Below are 19,991 nucleotides of genomic sequence, written 5' to 3'. Positions count from 1 at the left end.
CAAGGATTTAGGATGCTGTGAGGTATATAGTGGGTGCTCAGTAAATGCCCACCGGTGAATGAATGCTGTATACCTTGCTTCTCCTAGCCCTTTTAAAAGCTTGTGACGGATTCTGGCTGTTTTGCTCAGGTTGGCTTCAAACTCCTGGGTTCCAGTGATCTGCCCGAGTCAGCTCACCGGGTAGCTGAGACTGAAGGTGTGAGCAGACTGTATTGGCCTTTCTGTCTGGAACTGGCGGTCCGTGGGCCGTGTGCACACAGTGTTGTACCTCTTTCCTGGTAACTTACCCCAGCAAGTTACAGTGTACTGCTGATCTTCTATGCTCCTGCCCAGCAGAGCATTTCTGTCATCTGGAGGTGACTTTGACAGCTGATAAGTGTTCTGTGGCCCTGGGTCATCAGGCTGGGGAGCCCTGTAAACTTGGTTTCTCTTATATGAAAGAAGCACCCTGGGTTTGACTATCCCTGTGGCTCAGTGCAAGTTATCACAGATAGTCATCTGTGTAGGATGAGGTTGTTGAGGTCCCTTGAGATAGGCACTGCTTACAGCTAATTGCCGAAAACTAAAAATAATGCAAAACATAAAAACCCTGGAGAATAATACAAGGCCTAAGAAACAAAATGCCCTTGTAGAGCAAAGCAGAAAGTGTGGGTCTGTGACTCGCTTCTGGTGCTTGATGTGGGGGAAGAGCATAGTGGCCAGAGTATGAAATGGGGTCAGAGCTGTCTCTACATTTTACTGCTTTATTGCAACTCTCAAAACTATGTGCACCAGGATACTCAGTACCTCCGTCCACCCACTTAGAGCTGCCCCTCAACACGTGTTTAAAGATCTCTGAGAAGCACAGAGCTGGAGACATATCCTCCACTGTGCCCTCAGCCCTCAGCAGCCAGCCACATCTGCCTTCTAGGCAAGGGGTGGACAGTCACAGCTTCCCGAGTCCTGCTTGGGTCCTGCCGATAGCTGAGGTGAGTGTTAATACTGTTATTGTTGTTATCCACGTGGAAGGAAAGGCTGTGGATCTCTGCCTGCCTGATGAGGGGAGGGCCATAAACTCAGCTGGCAAGCTGCAAGCTTTTGCATGCCTGGTGCTCACAGAGGACAGAAGAGGGCATTGGATCCCTTGAAACTGGCTAGAGATGGCTGGGATCCGCTATATGAGTGCTGGGAGCTGAACCCAGGCGAGGCCTCTGTAAGAGTAGCCCATGCTCTGAACTGCTGAGCCCGTTCCCTGCTCTGCCCTCCCCTGCTTTTTGAAACAGGATTTTTCTTTCCTTGACTCCAGCTCCCAAATGCAGGGATTACGGGTGTCACACACTCAAGACTGGTTTCCCATCACGGTTGCAGCTGCTGTGTGAGTGTGGGGACCTCTCAGTGCCCCTGTGACTGGAGCTTACTTCCAGAATCCTCCTGCTCATTCTTTGCTTTCCTTCAGGTGCTTCCTTGAGGTGGCTTTTCTTTGCAGTTTGCCTTTTGTGGTTTTTTCCAGCATGAATATAATGATGGCTAATACTTTTGATACAGAGTTTCTTAATGGCTTTACCAGCTAGTCCATTCCCTGAAGACTGCTCTCTTAGTCTTTACTCACCCTCATCTCCATCACATCCTAGAAATGAGCTTTCCTAGCTATTCAGGACATTATAGTATTTGATCAATAGTAGATATCCCCAAACCAGACACAGGTTGATGGTTGGCCGATGGGGGAAACTGAATCAGAATTCCTGGAAAGGAGCCGTGTCTGCAGAGGCTGACTGACAGATTAGAATGCTGGTGACGACTCGGAAAGGCTTGCAGTGTTGCTGGTCCAGAGCCTAATTATAATCTATCTCTGGCTTGCCACTAAATAGCCGTTCCTTGCCTCCCTCTCTCAGACTTAACATCCTGTGACTAACAGATAAAAACATTCTGGAATGCATTAGTTTAACAAAACCTTACTCTTCCATCGGTGAAAGGGCTGAGAGTGTTGTCAGAATCCAAGGCCATTTTTATGACCTGCCCACCTGATGTGCCTGCCAATATATTTAAAAAGTGTCTTGATCCATGGCTTTCTTTATCCTCTTACTTTAGGGAGGACCCAAGTCAGCATTCCTAGGACGTGATCACTGACATTTAGCTTTAGAGTAAGCTGTGCCTTTTATTCCTGTGAGGTGAAAGCTGCTGCTTTCATTGACACCAGTCTTCGTCTGTGAAAGGGCCACTTTGATTGGATTACAGACCCCTCTGATTTTAAAATTATTCAGTTTTATATGTGTGTTTCTATAAAACTTTATAGAACATTGGAATTTTCTTTGATCAGGCACTGATTTTTATATACAAGATTTATGATATAATTCAAATATAAACTTAGACATGTATCTTCATTCATTTATGAAATCTTAAAGTGTGTGTGTGGTTTATATGAAACTGAAGTGTCAGAGTCAAGTTTTCTTTTCAAGGCTGTGGGTCTTAGTATGTTGCCAAGGCTGGTCTTGAACTTCTGGATATAAGTAGTTTTCCTGTATCTGCCTTCCAGGTAGCTATGATTATGGGGGGGCGGCGGGTGTGTGTGTGTGTGTGTGTGTGTGTGTGTGTGTGTGTTGTCGTACATGGATGATTAACCTTTGAATTCCAGTTAAGGAAAGAAAAAAAAAGGTCAACTATGAGGTATTTCATTACACTGTGCTTTGTGGTTTCCAGGAGAAATGTCACTTTCCAAGGGAACTCCTATCAATATTGGGGTCAGAAAAGATGTTTTTAAGACATTTGAAAGAAATTTTAGTCTTCAAAGTACTCCTCAAACACCTCTGTAGTGGATGGCGCAGTGGGATCTCCCGGACATGCTGTCAGTGTGTCTTTTCTTACTCTGGATGGTCGTTATGAGTGTGTTTGCTTTATAAATATCCTTTGAGTAAACATACCCACCTAATGCTGGACTTCTGCCCCGCCCCTCAGCCCCCCACCCCCAACCCCCAGCTATGCCTGGAAGATTCACACCAGCTTCTCCAAAGCACTTGCTGTGGTCTGCCTTAGCTGCTCTGGGGAGTGTTATTCGTGAATTCTTTGTATCTTTCAGGGGCTGGGCATTTGGCCCTCAATCTTTCTGCTCTGGCACCCAACGTGTATTGGAAGAGAAAGAAAACACTTTTTGTTGATGAAGAGACAAACTAATGCTATGATATTAGTGAAATTATTAAGGCCACTCCACGTAGTTAAAAGGGAGGTTTATTTTGTGGGGTAACTTACAAGTGAAGGGATAGGCTACAGGGTCTGGGAAAGGTGCAGTCCGGCGGTGTGCTTTGGAGAACTCTGCTCAGTCTACCTTCAGTGTCCAGGGTCCGGGAACCAAGAGAGCCGGCGCATCCGGATCTCGGGTCTTCAGGGTCCTCTCTTGGCCCCTCCTTGTAGGCCTGACAGTTACTGAACGAAGCCTCAATGAGGGTTGGAACTTCCAGATCAAGGCTGGAATGACTATCCACTATGACACTCCATGGATCTCCTTTCCCAGGGTTTCTGGGTCTCTGTGGGATTCTGGGCACACCCTGGCGCTGCCCTCAGAGGTTCTCCTGAGGGTCTGTTTCCCTGGAGAATGGGGCTGCTGTCTTGTAAGGATTTTCTGCCTGTGCTCTCTTCCTGGACTGGCTCCCTGGGAATGGGGCTCCTGGATGTGGACTCCCGGGAGGATGTGGACTCCTGGGAGGATGTGCTACTCCTGATGTCTCTCATCTTAGCTCTCAGTGCTCACACTTGAGACTTGTGAGGATGTGAACACTGAGGACATTGTTGGTGAAGATGTGGACAAAATTATGGTGATATATTGTGTACCCTAACAAACTTGCCTGAGGATCAGAGGACAGAGCCAGCCACTAGATTAGACATAGAGGTCAGGCAGTGGTGGTGCACACCTTTAATCCCAGCACTTGGGATCTTATTCCTTTGCTTGGGAAGCACACACGCCTTTAATCTCAGGAAGTAAAATGGCAGGGCACAGAAAAGTATATAAGGTGTGAGGAAACAATAACTCGCTCTCTTAAGGCCGAGGATTTCGTAGAGGTGAGAACTAGTGGCTGCTGCTCTGCTTCTCTGGTCTTTCAGCTTTCGCCCTGATATCTGGGTTTTTTATTAAAAGACCATCTAAGATTCGAACAACACTCAATGGTACTCTCAGTCTCTCTAAATGTCTAGTTTTTAAAGTAAGGCATTAGCCAGTCCTGGGGGGAGGTTTTTTCCAGGAGGGCTCTTTTCAAGGAAAAAAGGGTGGGAGGCACACTATGTGCCCTACCTACATCCTTTCCTCTTATCTCCAGGCAGTTCAGAGAGAGTGGGCAAAGTGAAGTTGGGAAGGGTAGGGGCACTGTTCCCCCTCCTTAGAGGCAGAGGAAGGCTGGGAGGTTCTGCAGGGGCCATTGTACCGCCCTGCCCTCCATCGTGGTCAATTCTGTACCGCCTCTGCTGCTTTTGAAGAATTAAATAGGTTGCCATGGTGAAAGTATATTCTTTTTGGTTCAAGACATCTTTGATCTCTTGAATTTTGTGCCCCATTGAAAACATCTGGAAAGCAGGTTGGGGTCTGGTTCTCTTGGAATTTCTGCAGAGGAAATCAATGTGTCTTCCTCATGGTGCAGCCACGGGTGTGCCATAACTTCCACAATGCGGGGGTTGGGGTGGCTCTTTGTGGGGTCCACAGTCATTAATCGGTTCAGTAGGTCTTGAAACTCTGGGGAGTGGTGATGCGGGATCCAACAGCTTCGGGATAAAATCTGCGACTTGGAGTGCTCCGTCTCTCTGGTGGGAGGTGTCCAGTCACTAAAAGGTAGAGGATCACTCCAAGGCTCCAGATGTCGGTGCGGAGCACTTCATATTGTGAGTGACCACACACCTTGGGAACACAATATTCATTTGTACCCCTAGAAGCCCTTGACTTTTTTCCCAGAAGCAAGTCTTTTCCCCAGACCAAAATCATTGAGTTTGATGTTCCCCTCCCAGTCTAGAGGATGTTGTCAGACTTGATGTCTCTGTGGGCAATATTGTGACGGTGTATGTATTTGATGGCCAAAATCACTTGCCCAAATAAAGTACGTGCATGTTCCTCCTGCTTCAGATGCCCACACTTGGTGACCTGTTTCAGCAGGGGTCCCCAGGCAGCACATTCCATCACCAGGTAGGCTTTCTGCTTGGTCTCAGTGACCTGCAGCGGCTGTCCTATGTGAGGATGCTGTAAAGTTTTCAGGAGCTCAGTCTCAGAGCTGATCAGGGGTGTCTCAACTTATGCCCCTTTTCAATATTTTCATGGTCACCAGGGTCTGGATCACAGGGTGGAGAGCCACTTTGACTTGTCCAAAGGGCCCTTCACCTAGGGTGCCCATGACATAGTCATCCTTGGCCAGGATTGTGCCCTTCGAAGGAACTGGCCTTGGGCTCCCTTGTCGTCATCACATTTCACTTCTCTTGGGAGAAATGACCAGTAACAACAGCAAGTAAAGATGACGGAGAAAAGAAGTTAGAATCCCTTGTAGGAGCACTAATAGATTAGATATCGGGCACCCCCCCCAAGAAACAGGGAAGGAAGAACAATTCAAAGACAAACACAGTGGATGGACAGAAGGAAGAAGGGTCAGTGCAGAAAGGAAAGAAGGGGAATGGAAAGACAAAAAGTCAGGAAAACAAGGACCCCCGTTACAAGAGACAAAACATTGACAGTCTTTGTGGTAGTTTGAAGGAAAATGGCCCCCAAAGGGAGTAGCACTATTAGGAGGTGTGGCCTTGTTGGAGGAAGTGTGTCACTGTGGGGGCAGGCTTTGAGTTCTCTTTTTCTCAAACTTCCCTCAGTGTGACAGTCAGTTGACTTCCTGTTGCCTCTGAGTCAAACTGTAGCACTCTCAGCTCCAGCACCACGTCTGCCTGCACATTGCCATGCTCCCCGCCGTGATGAGAATGGACTGAACCTCTGAAACTATAAGCCACCCCAATTAAATGTTTTGTTTACAAAAGTTGCCATGGTCATGGTGTCTCTTCACCGCAATAAGAACCTAACTGAGACAGAAGTTCATACCAGGGACTAGGGTGTTGCTGTGATAGGCTTGACCGTGCTTTTGTTTGGAGTAATGTAGACTTTGGTACTTTGGGCTAGGAAAGCAGTGGAATGCTTTAGGTGCTGCTTATTGGGCCACACTAGTAGGAGCGTGGAAGACAATGGTGCTGAGAAAGATTTGAAATGTCAAGAGCTGGCTCAAGAGGTTTCAGAGAAGATTTTTAGTATGTTGCCTAGAAATCATTTCTGTGATATTTTGGTGAAGGAAGTGGCTGCCTTTTGCCCTTGTCCAAAGAGTCTGCCTGAGGCTACAATGAAGAGTTTTGGATTAATTCCATTGACAGAAGAAATCTCAAAACGGTCTAGTATAGACTCTGTTGTGTGGACATTGGTGGTAACTCTAGTGAAGATTTATAATGAAAGGAGCAAGCTGAGCAGGGTAAATTACAAAAAGTAAATTTTGAGGAGAAAAAGAGCACCAGGAAGTGGAATAAGGCTAAATTCTGAGACCAGCCTGGTCTACAGAGCGAGTTCCCGGATAGCCAGGGCTACACAAAGAAACCCTGTCTCCCCGCCCCACTCCACCCCACCCCCTAAAGAAGAAAGGAAAAACGGGTGTTAAGGCATGAAGAAAAATGAAATAAACAAGAAGACAAGGCTGAAATAAATGCCCCGAATGAATAAAGTCACATAAACAGAAACTAAAACCTCTGAGCTTGTGCGAACAAAACATCAGGAAAGAACTCACTATGTTGAAGTGAAGCAGATGGTCGATGTCGAAGTCCAAACAATCACCAACGTCCAAATCCAATCCTGCCACCAACTGCCAAGCTTCAAGTCCTACAGATCACCACAAACAGCTCTCTGCACAGGACACAAACCAGCCCCACGCAGTGCATTATATGGGCAGCTGTCTTTGGACTCAGAGGAAGAATCTTTCCCCTGATGGGCCACAACAAAGTCCAGATACCTACACATTTATACAGAGCCAAGCTAAATTTTATCCTTTTCATGTTTCCAGGAAAATAAGAGGAGGTGGCATCCACAGTTGACAATGGCAGGAGGCATTGAACCTTAATGGCTCCTAGGGCTGTTCATCTCTGTGACAAGGGAACTGATAAGCCAAGGTGGTGTAAGCACATGGTGACCATAGCAGAAGTCCAGGAGGTGGCTGGTTACTCAGCTTTGGCAGTCACTTTCTGCCTCAGGTGATCCTGTTTTTACGGCTATACCACATCTCCCAAACTCCCTGGAGCTTCCCAAACAGCACCTATTGCAGAGTGTTCAAACACATGAGTTGGACAAGTCCACATCACCCAAACCATAGCAGATACTCTCTCCACTCTACAATAACAGTTATAACAACAACAACAACAACAACAACAACAACAACAAAACCCCAGTTATAGCAAGGATACTGATTATACTTCACTCTGTGTGACATGATATTTGTTAGTTACTGAATGTGCAGGATACTGTAGTGGCCTTTTCAAACTGTCCCTAGTATGTTGTCACTCTTCAGTTTTCAAACCCCATTATATCTAAATTCAGGCAATTATGTTCTTTAAAAACTAAAAGCAAACTCATTAGTTAGTGTGAATGGATGCTGGCATCATGTTACTGTAATAATTTCCTAAGACACCTGAGTCATGCTGTTAATATAAGGACTGAGAGCAAGAGATCCTCAGAGTAACTTCCCCGTCACAAACTGGGGATCCCAGTAAACTATGGTGTGACAAAATAAGAATGAAGGAGAAACAAAACTGCCAGCTAAGGTTTCCTACAAGCAGCAGGGGGTCCTTGCCATAGACATGGGTGATGTACCATTTCCAGGTATCCCAGTATTTCCTGTTCTAGAACATATTGCCTTAGAACATGAACTCTATGAACAACAGAGTTTGACGTCTTGTAGTTCTGGAGGTGTCAAAGCATCAAGATCAGGGTGTCTGGAAATCCACAGCATAATGCGGTCTGCTTTCTCACACATAGTTTTTCTGTGAGTCTTCACGCGGAAATGATTGAACACACGTGAAAGCCTCTTCTAGGGTAATGCACTGTATCCTGATGATGATATCTAATACCTAATAAGCTGTGAGGAGGCCCCACCACTTAATGATGTCTCAACAGGCATTTCAGGAACACATATATCCCACCAACTGTACTGGTTACCATTGGATGTGTCCACCAGGTTAGCTGAAGGGCACTGAGCAGTAGCTCAAGGATGAGGTAGAAAGGTCTTTGGTAAGTTGAGTACAGGACAGTTATAAAAGTTGTCCTGCTGAGATCAAGGAGCCCAACACACAAGGGTAAGATATGTACTAAATGAGAATAGATATAGAAGTCTTAATAAATAATAGGCTCTGTGGGAAGATACATAGAGGATGTGAGTATATTGACTTGAGACAAGAGAGTTAAAGAATTCATATGCCTTCCCAGTGAGAGTCACTGCAGATCTTAGAGATTAAGACATATGCGACGTGGACGTTATAGCATCGGGGGGCAGCGGATGGTGGCGAGGGGGCTAAAGTGACTCAGAAAAAAAAACCAAAAAGAAAAAAAAAAAAAAAAAACACATACTGTTCTAGCTAGTGCCCCAAAGGGGGCCAGCCATGAACAGGAATCCTCATCAGCTTATGCAGTTCCCTGGCCCCAGGTGAGATTTTTGCAATTAAACAGGTTTCACAGAGACAGAAATCCTGTGGTCTGTTTGGGGGGAAATGGAGATATTACAATGTCAAATATTGTTGTAGTTACTCCTAGACCTGGCTGCTTTTCCCAAGTGGCTGTCATTCAAGGCCATCCTGTTGGCCTGGCAGAATGATGTTCGTGCTGATTAGACAACCCGAGAGCTCCTTTACATGGATTCTGCTTTGTGTGAGTTTATTTCCTAAGCAACTTTAGTGGATCCTTGCCAACGCCAACTTACTAGTCTCAGTTGTTCCTGTGTTAAGAGCAGTTGTCTGTCCTTGTCAAAGAGAGGGTCATTTGTGTGGGGTAGTATTTTGACTAGTAAATTTCATGTTCCCACCACCTCTCAGGTTGTCTGGGCACAGCAGGGTCCACTAGGAGTTAGGCTGCAGCAGTTTGTGCAGAGCATTGCTAGTGTGAAGGAGGGTCCCTGCAAGATGCTGTGATGCAAAGATTGACAGTGATGTGGGAGGTTGAACTGTTCCAACTCCTCCAAAGCCACGTTATCTTGGGCCATGGTCCTTAGTAGCTGTTGATTACCCACCTCTGTATGTGGCCTAACATCTTCCTGACTGTCATGTACAAACAGACCTCTAGGCTCCACCAACCAAAGGCTAAAGGTGCCGTCAGACAGCATCTGAGGCCTCTAGCTGGGATTCACCTGCCTTCGTGTAACTCACCTACCTGATGTTCCCACTGATGTATTTAGAAAGTGTCTTGATTCACGATGTTCTTTGCTCTGTTACTGTGAAACTTTATGAAACATTTACTACATTGGATGATGAACTTTGGGGTAACCTGAATCTGTGTCCGTCATATTTGACTCCAGTGTAAACTATCTCTTGTCCACCTTAAGGTGAGAATTCTGTCTCCTATGTTAGCCACTGGTTCTGACTCCAAGCAGTTAGTGTTTGTTCCCAGAGAGTGAGGCATTTTCTTTGGTAGTTTTATCTTCGTATTGGCCTTTTTGCCTTTACACAGGTGAGTATTACTTTTGTTTTCTACATGATGTAAGACTCTGCTGTGGGATTGCTTTCTGTATGCTGTGAATATGTGTTGCTCTGATTGGTTGATAAATAAAGCTGCATTGGCCTATGGTAGGGCAGGATGGAGCCAGGTGGGAAAATCCAAGAGAGAGAGTGAAAGGAGAAAGGAGAGCAAGGGAGAGACTCCAGCCGCCACCCAAGGAGCAGCAAGATACCAGCAGACCAGTAACATCGCTACAGCTGTTGGCAACTTATAGATTAATAGAAATGGGTTAAGTTATAAGAGCTAGCTAGCAAGAAGCTTGAGCCATAGGCCATCCAGTTCGTAATTGGGTCTGAGCGGCTGCAGGACCAGGCAGCACACAAGAAAACTTCCAACTACATGACTCTACTGTATCGAAAATTATTAGTCCTTGCTGCTGGACATGGTGCATACACATAAGCAGCTGAGGGGATGTGTGTGAAGCAAGGATTTCCATGTCTTAAGGTACTTGATGGACATTAAGGAGTTATTGCTAGTGAGCCCCTTTACAGCCAAGTTTAAGCAGCTCAGATGTATAGAGTGTCTCTTGTGTCAAGCAAACCTGGATTCTACTTTGTTTGTCCTTTATGTGAAGTCCTAGCATCTCCAAAGAACTTGTTTGGGTACCATTGTGCTTCTGCAGAACATTTACCAACATCACAAAGCTCAAGAAAGGAACTATTAAGAAGAAATACTTCTCAGAATGTCAGCAGATAGTACTTTCAAAGCTTTATAAACACCAATAATTGTCATACCAATTTGAAAATTAAGTACTTATTTACCGATTTGTCAGTTATGTGGAGGCATTGTTTAGGATGTCAAATGTGAGAGCCTATTTAATTATTTCTGCTAAAGAAAATAATCATAAAACAGGATTACACCAGCATAAAAACTAAAATGGTTAGCATTGTTAACAATTGTGATTTAGAGACTGCCTGTGGGGAAGTTTTTTTCTAAGCGTTGAATCCTAGAAGGTGTAGAATATTGTTTTAAGGTGTGTTACTTTGTTTATGTTGCATTTGTTTAACTCTGTGAAGCTGTGTTACTGTGCCTGTCTAAAACATCTGATGGTCTAATAAAGAACTGAACGACCAATGGTGAGGCAGGAGAAAGGATAGGTGGGGCTGGCAAGCAGAGAGACTATATAGGAGGAGAAATTGGGGAGAAAAAAAGGAAGGAACCAGAAGAGGAGGACATCAGGGGCCAGCCACCCAGCTACCCAACCAGCAATGGAGTAAGAAAAAAAAAAAAGATACACAAAATAGAGAAAGATAACAGCCCAGAGGCAAAAGATAAATGGGTTAATTTAAGAAAAGCTGGTGCCAGCAGTGGTGGCACACGCCTTTAATCCCAGCACTTGGGAGGCAGAGGCAGGTGGATCTTTGTGAGTTCGAGGCCAGCCTGGTCTACAGAGAGAGATCCAGGAAAAGCGCAAAGCTACACAGAGAAATCCTGTCTCGAAAAACCAAAAAAAAAAAAAAAAGAAAGAAAGAAAAGCTGGCAAGAAACAAGCCAAGCGAAGGCTGAGCATTTGTAAATAAGAATAAGCCTCTGTGTGATTTTTTTTTTGGGAGCTGGGTGATGAGCCCCTCAAAAAGAGCAAAAACAACAACAACAAGAAGGCTCAGCATACACGTATGAAAGAGCCAGCCCCAGGCAGCATCATTCCACAGAAGAGGTCTGTCCTCCAGGTATCTTTTCAGCTTGTGCCACTGAAGTAAAATTCAGGATCATTAGGAATACAACTAATGATTACCATTAGCACTGGTAAATGGAAAAGTTAAGACCCTTACAATTGTGGAGAAGAGCAGCAGTCCTTACAAAGAGATGGTGTGGAGTGTATCTTACATATATAATAACTAAATGCTGATTCAGCAGACGCAAATAGATTAAAGACCGGGGGTGTTAAAAAGCAAAATCGATCAGTAGGTGTGAGCATGTGCCTTAACCCCAGCACTAGGGAGGCAGAAGCAGGTAGATCTATGTGAGTTCGGGCCAGCCTCATCTGTATCAAGTTCCAGGGATACCAAGAGGACCCTATCTCAAAGAAGTGTGGTTGTGTGTGTGTGTGTGTGTGTGTGTGTGTGTGTGTGTGTCTGTCTGTCTGTCTGTCTGTCTAAAGAGCAGGTTTTACATCAGAACACGCTGCAAACTGCATTTGTGGGTCACTTTGCATGTATTAACTTATATTCATTTAAGTGCATCAACTTTGGCTTAATGTGTATTGTGTAGACACATACTTCTGAAAGCAACATATAAAAGGGCTATTACATCTACTAAAAAGCACTTTAAAATAGTGTTTACAGAGCTGTCTTTTAAAAAGATTTTATATAGATACTTGAAATATCTGTTTAAAGACAGTTTCTTAGATAGCCAAATGTCTTTAACATAAATAGCAGAAATCCGTTAAAACAACAACACATAAAATCTTATCTTCTCAATCAGGTATAAAATGGTCCTAAAAGCAGCACATCCATAAGAGTGTTATTTGCTGTAGATACAAAAATAATGCTCTAGTTGCATTGATGATTTTTTATTAGAGCATTAACTTTTTTTTTTTTTTTTTTTTGGTTTTTCGAGACAGGGTTTCTCTGCGTAGCTTTGCGCCTTTCCTGGAGCTCACTTGGTAGCCCAGGCTGGCCTCGAACTCACAGAGATCCACCTGGCTCTGCCTCCCGAGTGCTGGGATTAAAGGCGTGCTCCACCACCACCCGGCGATGTTTAATGTTTTAAAACATTTTTTAAAAATAGCTGAATATAGCCAGGCAGTGGTGGTGCATGTCTTTAATCCCAGCACTTGGGAGGCAGAGGCAGGTGGGTCTCAGTGAGTTCAAGCCCAGCCTGGTCTACAAAGCAAGTTCCAGGACAGGCTCCAAAGCTACACAGAGAACCCCTGTATCGGAAAAAGAAAAAAAAAAAAAAAAAAAAAAAAAGCTGAATATTATTCTGTTCCTCAAATAGAGATTTTAAAAAGTTTTGAATTCATTTTCATTATGTCTTGTCTCTGTGTGAGTGAATAAGTGCATGTGAGTGAAGGTACCTATGTAGGCTACATGTGCTTGATACCCTGGAGCCAACAACTTGGAGGTTTTGAGCCACCCTGTATGGGTGCCGGGAAATGAATGTCCATCCTCCTTAACAGCAGTAAGTGCTCTTAAGCAATGAACCATCTTTCCAACCCCACACACTATAGATTTTTATCACTAGGGATAGATGCTAATTTCTGTCTTGTAGTCTTCTCAGCCTTTGCCTAAATCTATGGTAGGATAGACCAAATTCTAACAAGTATAGAAAGATCCAACAGTATCAATTAAATGACATTCTTAAGTTTTCTGATGTCAGAAGGTGATAGACAGCGATTTCTGTATGTAGACTTTCTTGCATTTCCTCCAGGTCTTTAGTAGATAAATGCCATGCAAAGCACTAATTACTCCTTAAACAGAGCTCATATCTACCCACTGTACATTTTAGGAACCAAGAAACTGACCAGTCTCATAATTCAGCTTCTTCGTGATTCTTTACTGTTGATTAAATAGTTAGTAGATGTTTGGAAAGAGAACAAGCAATTTGAAGTGAATCCTAGGAATCTATATCTTTTACATTTTGAATTTATTTATGCATTTGTTTATAGACATAATATCATTACATAGCCTGGACTGGTCTGCAACTTGCTCTGTAGACCATGAATGGTGCTAGGAAAATTGGATATTTAATGTAGAAGAGTGAAACAAGATCTTTATCTTTCTGTCTACATAAAAGTCAGCTCCAAAGGGACCAAAGGCCTTAATGTAAGACCTGATACTCTGAAATTGCTGTTAGAAAAGTAGGGAAAACTCATCTAGGTAGAAACACGGGTAAGAATTTTGTGACTTGGACTTCATTTGCTCAGGAGATTTGGCCAACCATTGACAAATGTGCTGTTATAAAATTAAAAAGCTTCTGTACAGCAAAGAAAACAATTAACTGAGTGAAGAGATGCCTGCAGAATGGGAGAATATCTTTGCCAGCTGTATATCTGATGGAAGTTTAATGTTTAGAATATACAAAGAACTTAAAACTGATGATGAAGAAACCAGTCAAAAAGGACTAAGGAGTCTGGAGTGATGGCTCAATCAGTGAAATATTTGCAAGGCAAATCAATAGTATAGAAATTGATTCTGATGGCTAAGGAGTGCTGAGGGCAAACACTGCTACTGAAGGCAAGACCACTAAGTGTGGTGTGTGACTCTCAGCTGGATCCTGCGTTCTGGCTCCTGGCAAGCCAGGACCCCATCTGGAATGATTACCTTTGATCTTTTTTGTTCGTAGTAAGCAGATTTATAGAGGCCATTTGGTGGGCTTGTTTCCTATTATAGTGGTCCCCACGTCCCACAGAGGAGTGTCACTTATGTATTACGCTGCTCCTGGTCTTTGATATTCAGTGGGGGCGTAGGGACAGGGATTAGATTCCCTTGGGACTGCACAGATGGATTACAAACCAGCATTGGCTGCCTCTGCCTCCAGAGGGCTTCTCTGTCCTGTAGAGTGACTGCCGAGGTGACTGGCTGGGGCAGATCCCATGTGTTACTCCTGTGTGATGAACAGGCTTTGGCTTCCCCTGGCAGCAATGTTTACCGTCGAGTTTCAAAATCAGCACTTTTGAGCCTCCTCATTTCTGTTAGAAAAACATATATCTTGAAGCAGCCAAGTGAATCATTAACCCATTTTACATTTAGCTGCCAAAAGCTAGGCTTTTGGGTGGTTTGATGTGTAAATTATCTTACACATCTGTGGAATCCTGAGGAGTATCAAATAATGAATTTTGAGTGACGAAGAAACAGAAAAGACTTTTGACACGCCCAGGGAAATGGTGTTCATTGTTGACAACAAACTGTTTTGCTGCAGGTCTGGCCCGGGGCGTTTGAATGGGTACAGCAGCTTCCTTAGGAGGCAGTCTAGATGTCACAAGATTCTTCACCCAATGAAAACTGGCAACTGAGAATAATGGGAAGCAGTTTGGGTGCGATTTGTTGGGAAAATAGAAAACCTGCCACATAATATTTTCACAAGTGTTAGGTTACAGACCCTCGAGTTGTGTCCACTTCCCAGAGTCAGGCTCCCCACCTCCAACCCCCTGCAGCCTCCTTCTCTAAGGAGTTGGTAAGAGACACAGTGCTGGGACTTTGCAGCCTCCAGCTGAGTCATCTCCTTCTCCTTGAAGCCACAGTCAAGGCCGAACCTGCTCAGTGCTGCTCAGACCCAGGATGTCCTTCTGTTGAAGCTAGCCCTTCACCAGTGCCTTCCTGACCTAAGCAGGCTGGGTCACATGGTGTGGAATTTACCTCTCACCCCCAAAACCTGTAAGGGCAAGAAACCTCCCTTTGTTCCTTGGGATCCAAGGCTCTTTCTGCTTTTAAGACCCCATCACTCTGCTGTGGCGTTATAACTCTCCTGGTATTGTGGAAACTGAGGGAACTAAGGGAGTTTTTCCTCATGACCCTGTAATGCTATCCTTTATGGTTAATTCTAAAGAAGTTTTTCCTTGGTCCTGAAGTCTTGATATTCCACTTCGGGCCAAGTTGCTGTCTGTAACTGCCTGAGAAATTTGCCCATGAAGGATAGTTTATTCTCGGCGTCCTTTCTGCAGACTTGTTACATCTTTTATTGTCCTTGATAAGAGGCAGAACTGACCATGCCTTTTGTGATGGCAAGTGGAGATCGGAAGTGGTGCTGTGGAAGCACCACACTATTTCCTTTTCTAGTAGGAAGGAAACCGGACAGAAGCACACAGCTGTCTCCCTGAGCTCAGCAGCCACAGGCTCCATCCCACCTTGGGGCTCTGGCCAGATGCACAGGCCACATCTGCCCCCTCAGTGCACTTTGATGCCAGTCTGGATGGTGACGTGCATTTCTCTCTCAGTTGCTGGTGCAGGGCTTGGCCCAGTGCGACCTTACCTCAGTCCACACTAGGAACCAGTGCCTCTTGTCAATGTAACGTGAGCCCATAAGGCAGCTACTAGCTGTGGACATTGCCACTTGGGGTGAAGGCTGTTTGGGGATGACAGGGAGAAGGAAGAAGAGAGAGGGAGTGAGGGGGCACTTGAGACAGACAGCGGCAGGCAAAAAATGTAGGCACATGTAACATTGGGCCTTGGCTGGATGGAAGCCTGTGGGATGTTGCTGTGGGCCATGAAGATGGCAGAGCATTCTGGTATCCGGATGTGTCCTACTTCTCTTTCTGTTACTGTTAAAACATTTGACCAACAGGCAGTGGTGATGCACGCCTTTAATCCCAGCGCTTGGGAGGCAGAGGCAGGTGGATCACTGAGTTCAAGGTCAGACTGTTCTATGTAGAAAGTTCCAGGCCAGCCAAGACTACAGTGAGACCCTGTCTCAAAAAGGGGATGGGAGGTGTCAATATTTTAATTACACAGTATTCTGGGTTGTTGTTTTGTTTTTGGGTTTTTGTTTTGTGGTTTTTTTTTTGTTTTTTTTTTTTGTGTGTGTGTGTGTGTGTGTGTGTGTGAACTTGACACAAACTAGAATTATCTGGGAAGAGGAACCTCAATTGAGAAAACGCCTCCATCAGATTGTCCTTTGGCAAATCTGTAGGGCATTTTCTTAATTAATGATGGATGTGGGAAGGCCTAGCTCACTGGGTGCAGTGACACCCCTGGATAGTAGAAGAAAGCAAGCTGAGGGGCTGGAGATGGCACTGGCTGCGCTTCCAGAGGTCCTGAGTTCAATTCCCAGCAACCACATGGTGGCTCACACCATCTATAATGAGATCTGGTGCCCTCTTCTGGTGTGCAGGCATACATGCAGGCAGAACACTGTGCATAATAAATAAAATAAATCTTGAGAGAGAGAGAGAGAGAGAGAGAGAGAGAGAGAAAGCTAGCTGAGCAAACCAGTAAGCAGCACTCCTGGATGGCCACTGCTTTGGTTTCTGCCTTGAGTTCCTGCTCTGACTTCCTTTAATAATGGACTGTGATGTAGAAGTGTAAGCCAAACCCTTTCCTCTCCAAGTTTCTTTTGGTCATGGTGTTTATCACAGCAATAGACCCTAACTAAGACACATGGCCACCCTAACATCTTTATCATTGATGGACACTTTGAGTGCTTCTCCTCTTGGCCATTTTGGCGTTAATGCTATAATGAATGTAGAAGTCCAAGTATCTCTCTTTAAGACCCTACTTACTCTTCTTTGGGGGTATCTACCCAGAAAAGGCATTGCTGGTTATAGGATAACTTTACTTTTAGTTTTCCTTGTGGCATCTCTGTGGGGGTTTCCATAGCAGCCACACCATTTTTTTTATTACCTCCATCCATCCATCCATCTATCCATCCATCCATCCATCCCTCTTCTGTGGCTGTACACTTTTCCTAGACAGTAGAAGTTCAAGTTCGTCATCCCCTCCAATGGTTCTGACAGCCTGTGGCCGGGAGGAAGATTTTCAGTTTCATCTTGACATGGCCAACCACCGGGGAGGTATCATGAGAAAGAGGCTTTATCGTTTTATGCCTCCTGCCTCAGCCTCCCTGTATCTAGGACTACTGCATACTTTTATTGGTGTTTCTCTTTCATATGCCCTTTTATTTAGTGAAGTTTAGTGTAGAATGTACTAATTTTTAAGTAGATATTTTTATGTAAAAGGAGAGATCTTGTGTTTATAAGGTAAAACAGAAGAGTATGTGTGTATTGTTTCTGTGTGTGTGTGCTGAAAAATGGTGTTTGCTCTTTAAGATATTACTAACTTTTTTTTTTTAGGTGTTGGAATTGTGAATGCTTTGAGCTTTTTTTGTGCTTATCTCTTTTCTCCTCTCTCTCCTCCACCTTCTTTCCTCTCTTCTTTGCTCCTTTCTCCCCTCCTCATTTCCTTCTTTGAAAGGAATATTGTTATGTTGCCCAGGCTGACCTCAGACTCTGGGGCTCAAGCAGTTCTCTGCCTCTCTGCTTCAGTCCCATAGGTTGCTGGGTCTGTAGGCAAGTGCCACAGCACCAGGCTTTATCTGTTTTTTAGTTAGTTATTCTAGAGTTTGTTTTGTTTTCACAAGAACAAAATCCCTTTTCTTGTAACTGCTGACTGACGAACAGCTTGGGCCCCTGCCCTAGACACTAGCCTCTCCTGCAAAGAAAAGCTGACTCCTCCAGCTGCACTTGACCCCGAAAGGGCTCCTGGTGCCTCTTTGGACACAGTACCTCTGGGACCAGCTTTTGTCCAACATGTAGTCCTGAGAGGAGTGGGGCCGGGAAACCTATCCTGACATGTACTTTTCTTCTTCGTTACCAGCCTGCTATGGGATGGACAACGAAGAAGAGGACCACTATGTCTCCCAGCTCAGGGATGTCTATAGCAGCTGCGACACCACGGGGACCGGGTTTCTGGACCAGGAAGAGCTGACCCAGCTCTGCACTAAGCTTGGCCTGGAAGAGCAGCTGCCAGCCCTTCTTCAGATGCTTCTTGGAAATGACCGCTTGGCCAGGGTGAGTGTGGGCTCCCCTGAGGGAGCGTGCAGAGCTGTGCCGCTGACACAGATGTTTGGTACACAGCGCCCAAAGAAAGACAGCTGGGAAGGGAAGGTCGCCAGCAGTGACCCAGGCTTGTTCTGGGGTTGTGGAAAGAGCTTGTGGCATGTAAGCAGTCACACGCACCATGTGTGGGTGACCCGCCACACCAGCCGCTGTTCTCCAATTGTGTTGTTTAGTTTGGTTTTATAAAATGATTTATTTGGTGGTGGGATGGTGGTTCACGTTTACCTTCTGTATTAGATCTTTTAGTGAAAATAATTTTAAGTACATATTTGGAAAAGTGAAAGGAATGTTCTCACTCCAAAAGGCAGTGATCAGACATCTTTTGAGAAAAAAGACTCTTAGTGGTTTGGTTGGTTTGGTTTTGTCCATCAAATTAAATGTGAATCTGTGGAAAGTTAAATGTGAATCTGTGGAAAGTTAAATGTGAATCTGTGGAAAGTTAAATGTGAATCTGTGGAAAGTAACAGTGTCTTCTCCTTACTCAACTTCCTGCAGGTCAACTTTGAGGAGTTTAAGGAAGGTTTTGTGGCGGTGCTGTCCTCTGGCTCTGGTGTAGGACCCTCTGATGATGAAGGTAGTTCCTCGGAGTCAGGTAAGGACTTTCCTCTAAGCACTTAAGTTTCCTTCCTATCTTTGTCTGTGGCCTCTTAACTTTTCTAAATTCCAGCCTTTCTTTCTGTCACCATCAAGCTGTGTAGACTTGAGCAAAATACCTGGAGTTTCCACTTCTGTAAATGTCATGAGATTGTAACATCTGTTACCTGTAGGGGGCGCTGACAAGTGAGCTGAGGGGTGTGGAGCAGGGAGAGGTGGTGCCCAGGGCTCTGAGGTACCGAGCAAGCAGACTGGCCTTCTGTCCTGGACAGTAGCATCTCCTGTCATAGCCAGTGGTGTTAGTGTGCTAACAGGGTGAACAGGAATCCCGTCGTGGAAATGCTTGTGGGGCAGAAACACAAGAATAAGTACAGCTGTGTCATGGCAGAAGCCACCAGGCGCAAGGACCTGGTCCTCAGGTACAAGAACAGTGGGCCTGGCTGGGGGTGGAGCTGGAGGCAGTTCTGTTGAGGGACATGAGGACTGTATGAGGTGGGTGATTTCAGGGTTCACTGGAAACAACTACCCCCTCTGGCACGCTGTATGACCATGTAGGGTGACTAAGTTGAAGGACCCTACCGAGTCAGGAGCAGAGACATAGAGATGAGTAACAGTGAAAGTCACAGGGACAGGCACTCACACCAGCTGTCTTCAGGGTGCTAGGCCTTGAGCTTCATGTGTATTTTATGTAGATTTTACCCTCTTAGAAATCCCGGGGTCCTGTCACACCCACAGTTGAGCTGAGAAGACATTTGTCCCTGATCCGTCATTAGTCCGTGACAGCCTGGGTTTGAGTCCCCGTTGTCCACCGTTCCTGTGCACACAGTGTCAGAACACGTGCTGCTTGCTTTGGATGACGTCATCAGCCCCTTCACCACCTCCTGTCTGATGGCAGAGACCCTGGGCGCAGGACAGAGGGCCCTGGGGTCCATGTCAGCCCACACTGCTTGCACAAGTGTTTGTCTCATCCTTTTCTCTCCAAACATGAAGAGAGAGGGCTGGTGGTCTCTCCTGACACAAGAGTTTGGGCAGTAACTGGGATATCAAAATGTCTTTGGAAAAGTGAGACCCAGCCCCTCTGTTGGACCAAAGGTAAAAGTTACCCTACTTCCTGTCATGGGACACTGCACAGCTTAGAACCCACCGTCTCTGGAACATGTTCTGTTTCCCGAAGAAGTG

At 45.1% G+C, this 19,991-nt stretch overlaps 1 protein-coding gene across 1 annotated transcript in view; it reads left to right on the top strand.

The window, feature by feature from the left end:
• Ninl (ninein like) overlaps positions 1 to 19,991 on the top strand; it is a 79,907-nt gene that overhangs the window by 13,589 nt on the left and 46,327 nt on the right. The window contains exons 2-3 of the mRNA XM_028893421.2: positions 17,977 to 18,170; positions 18,714 to 18,810. Of these exons, the coding sequence (XP_028749254.1) occupies positions 17,988 to 18,170; positions 18,714 to 18,810 (280 nt within the window). The 5' untranslated portion in view covers positions 17,977 to 17,987. The remainder of the gene's footprint in view (positions 1 to 17,976; positions 18,171 to 18,713; positions 18,811 to 19,991) is intronic.

This window comes from Peromyscus leucopus, chromosome 4, assembly GCF_004664715.2.
Source record: "Peromyscus leucopus breed LL Stock chromosome 4, UCI_PerLeu_2.1, whole genome shotgun sequence".
NCBI classification, from domain to species: domain Eukaryota; kingdom Metazoa; phylum Chordata; class Mammalia; order Rodentia; family Cricetidae; genus Peromyscus; species Peromyscus leucopus.
The sequence above is the reverse complement of the archived record's forward strand: the minus strand, read 5'-3'. Positions and strand labels throughout refer to the sequence as shown.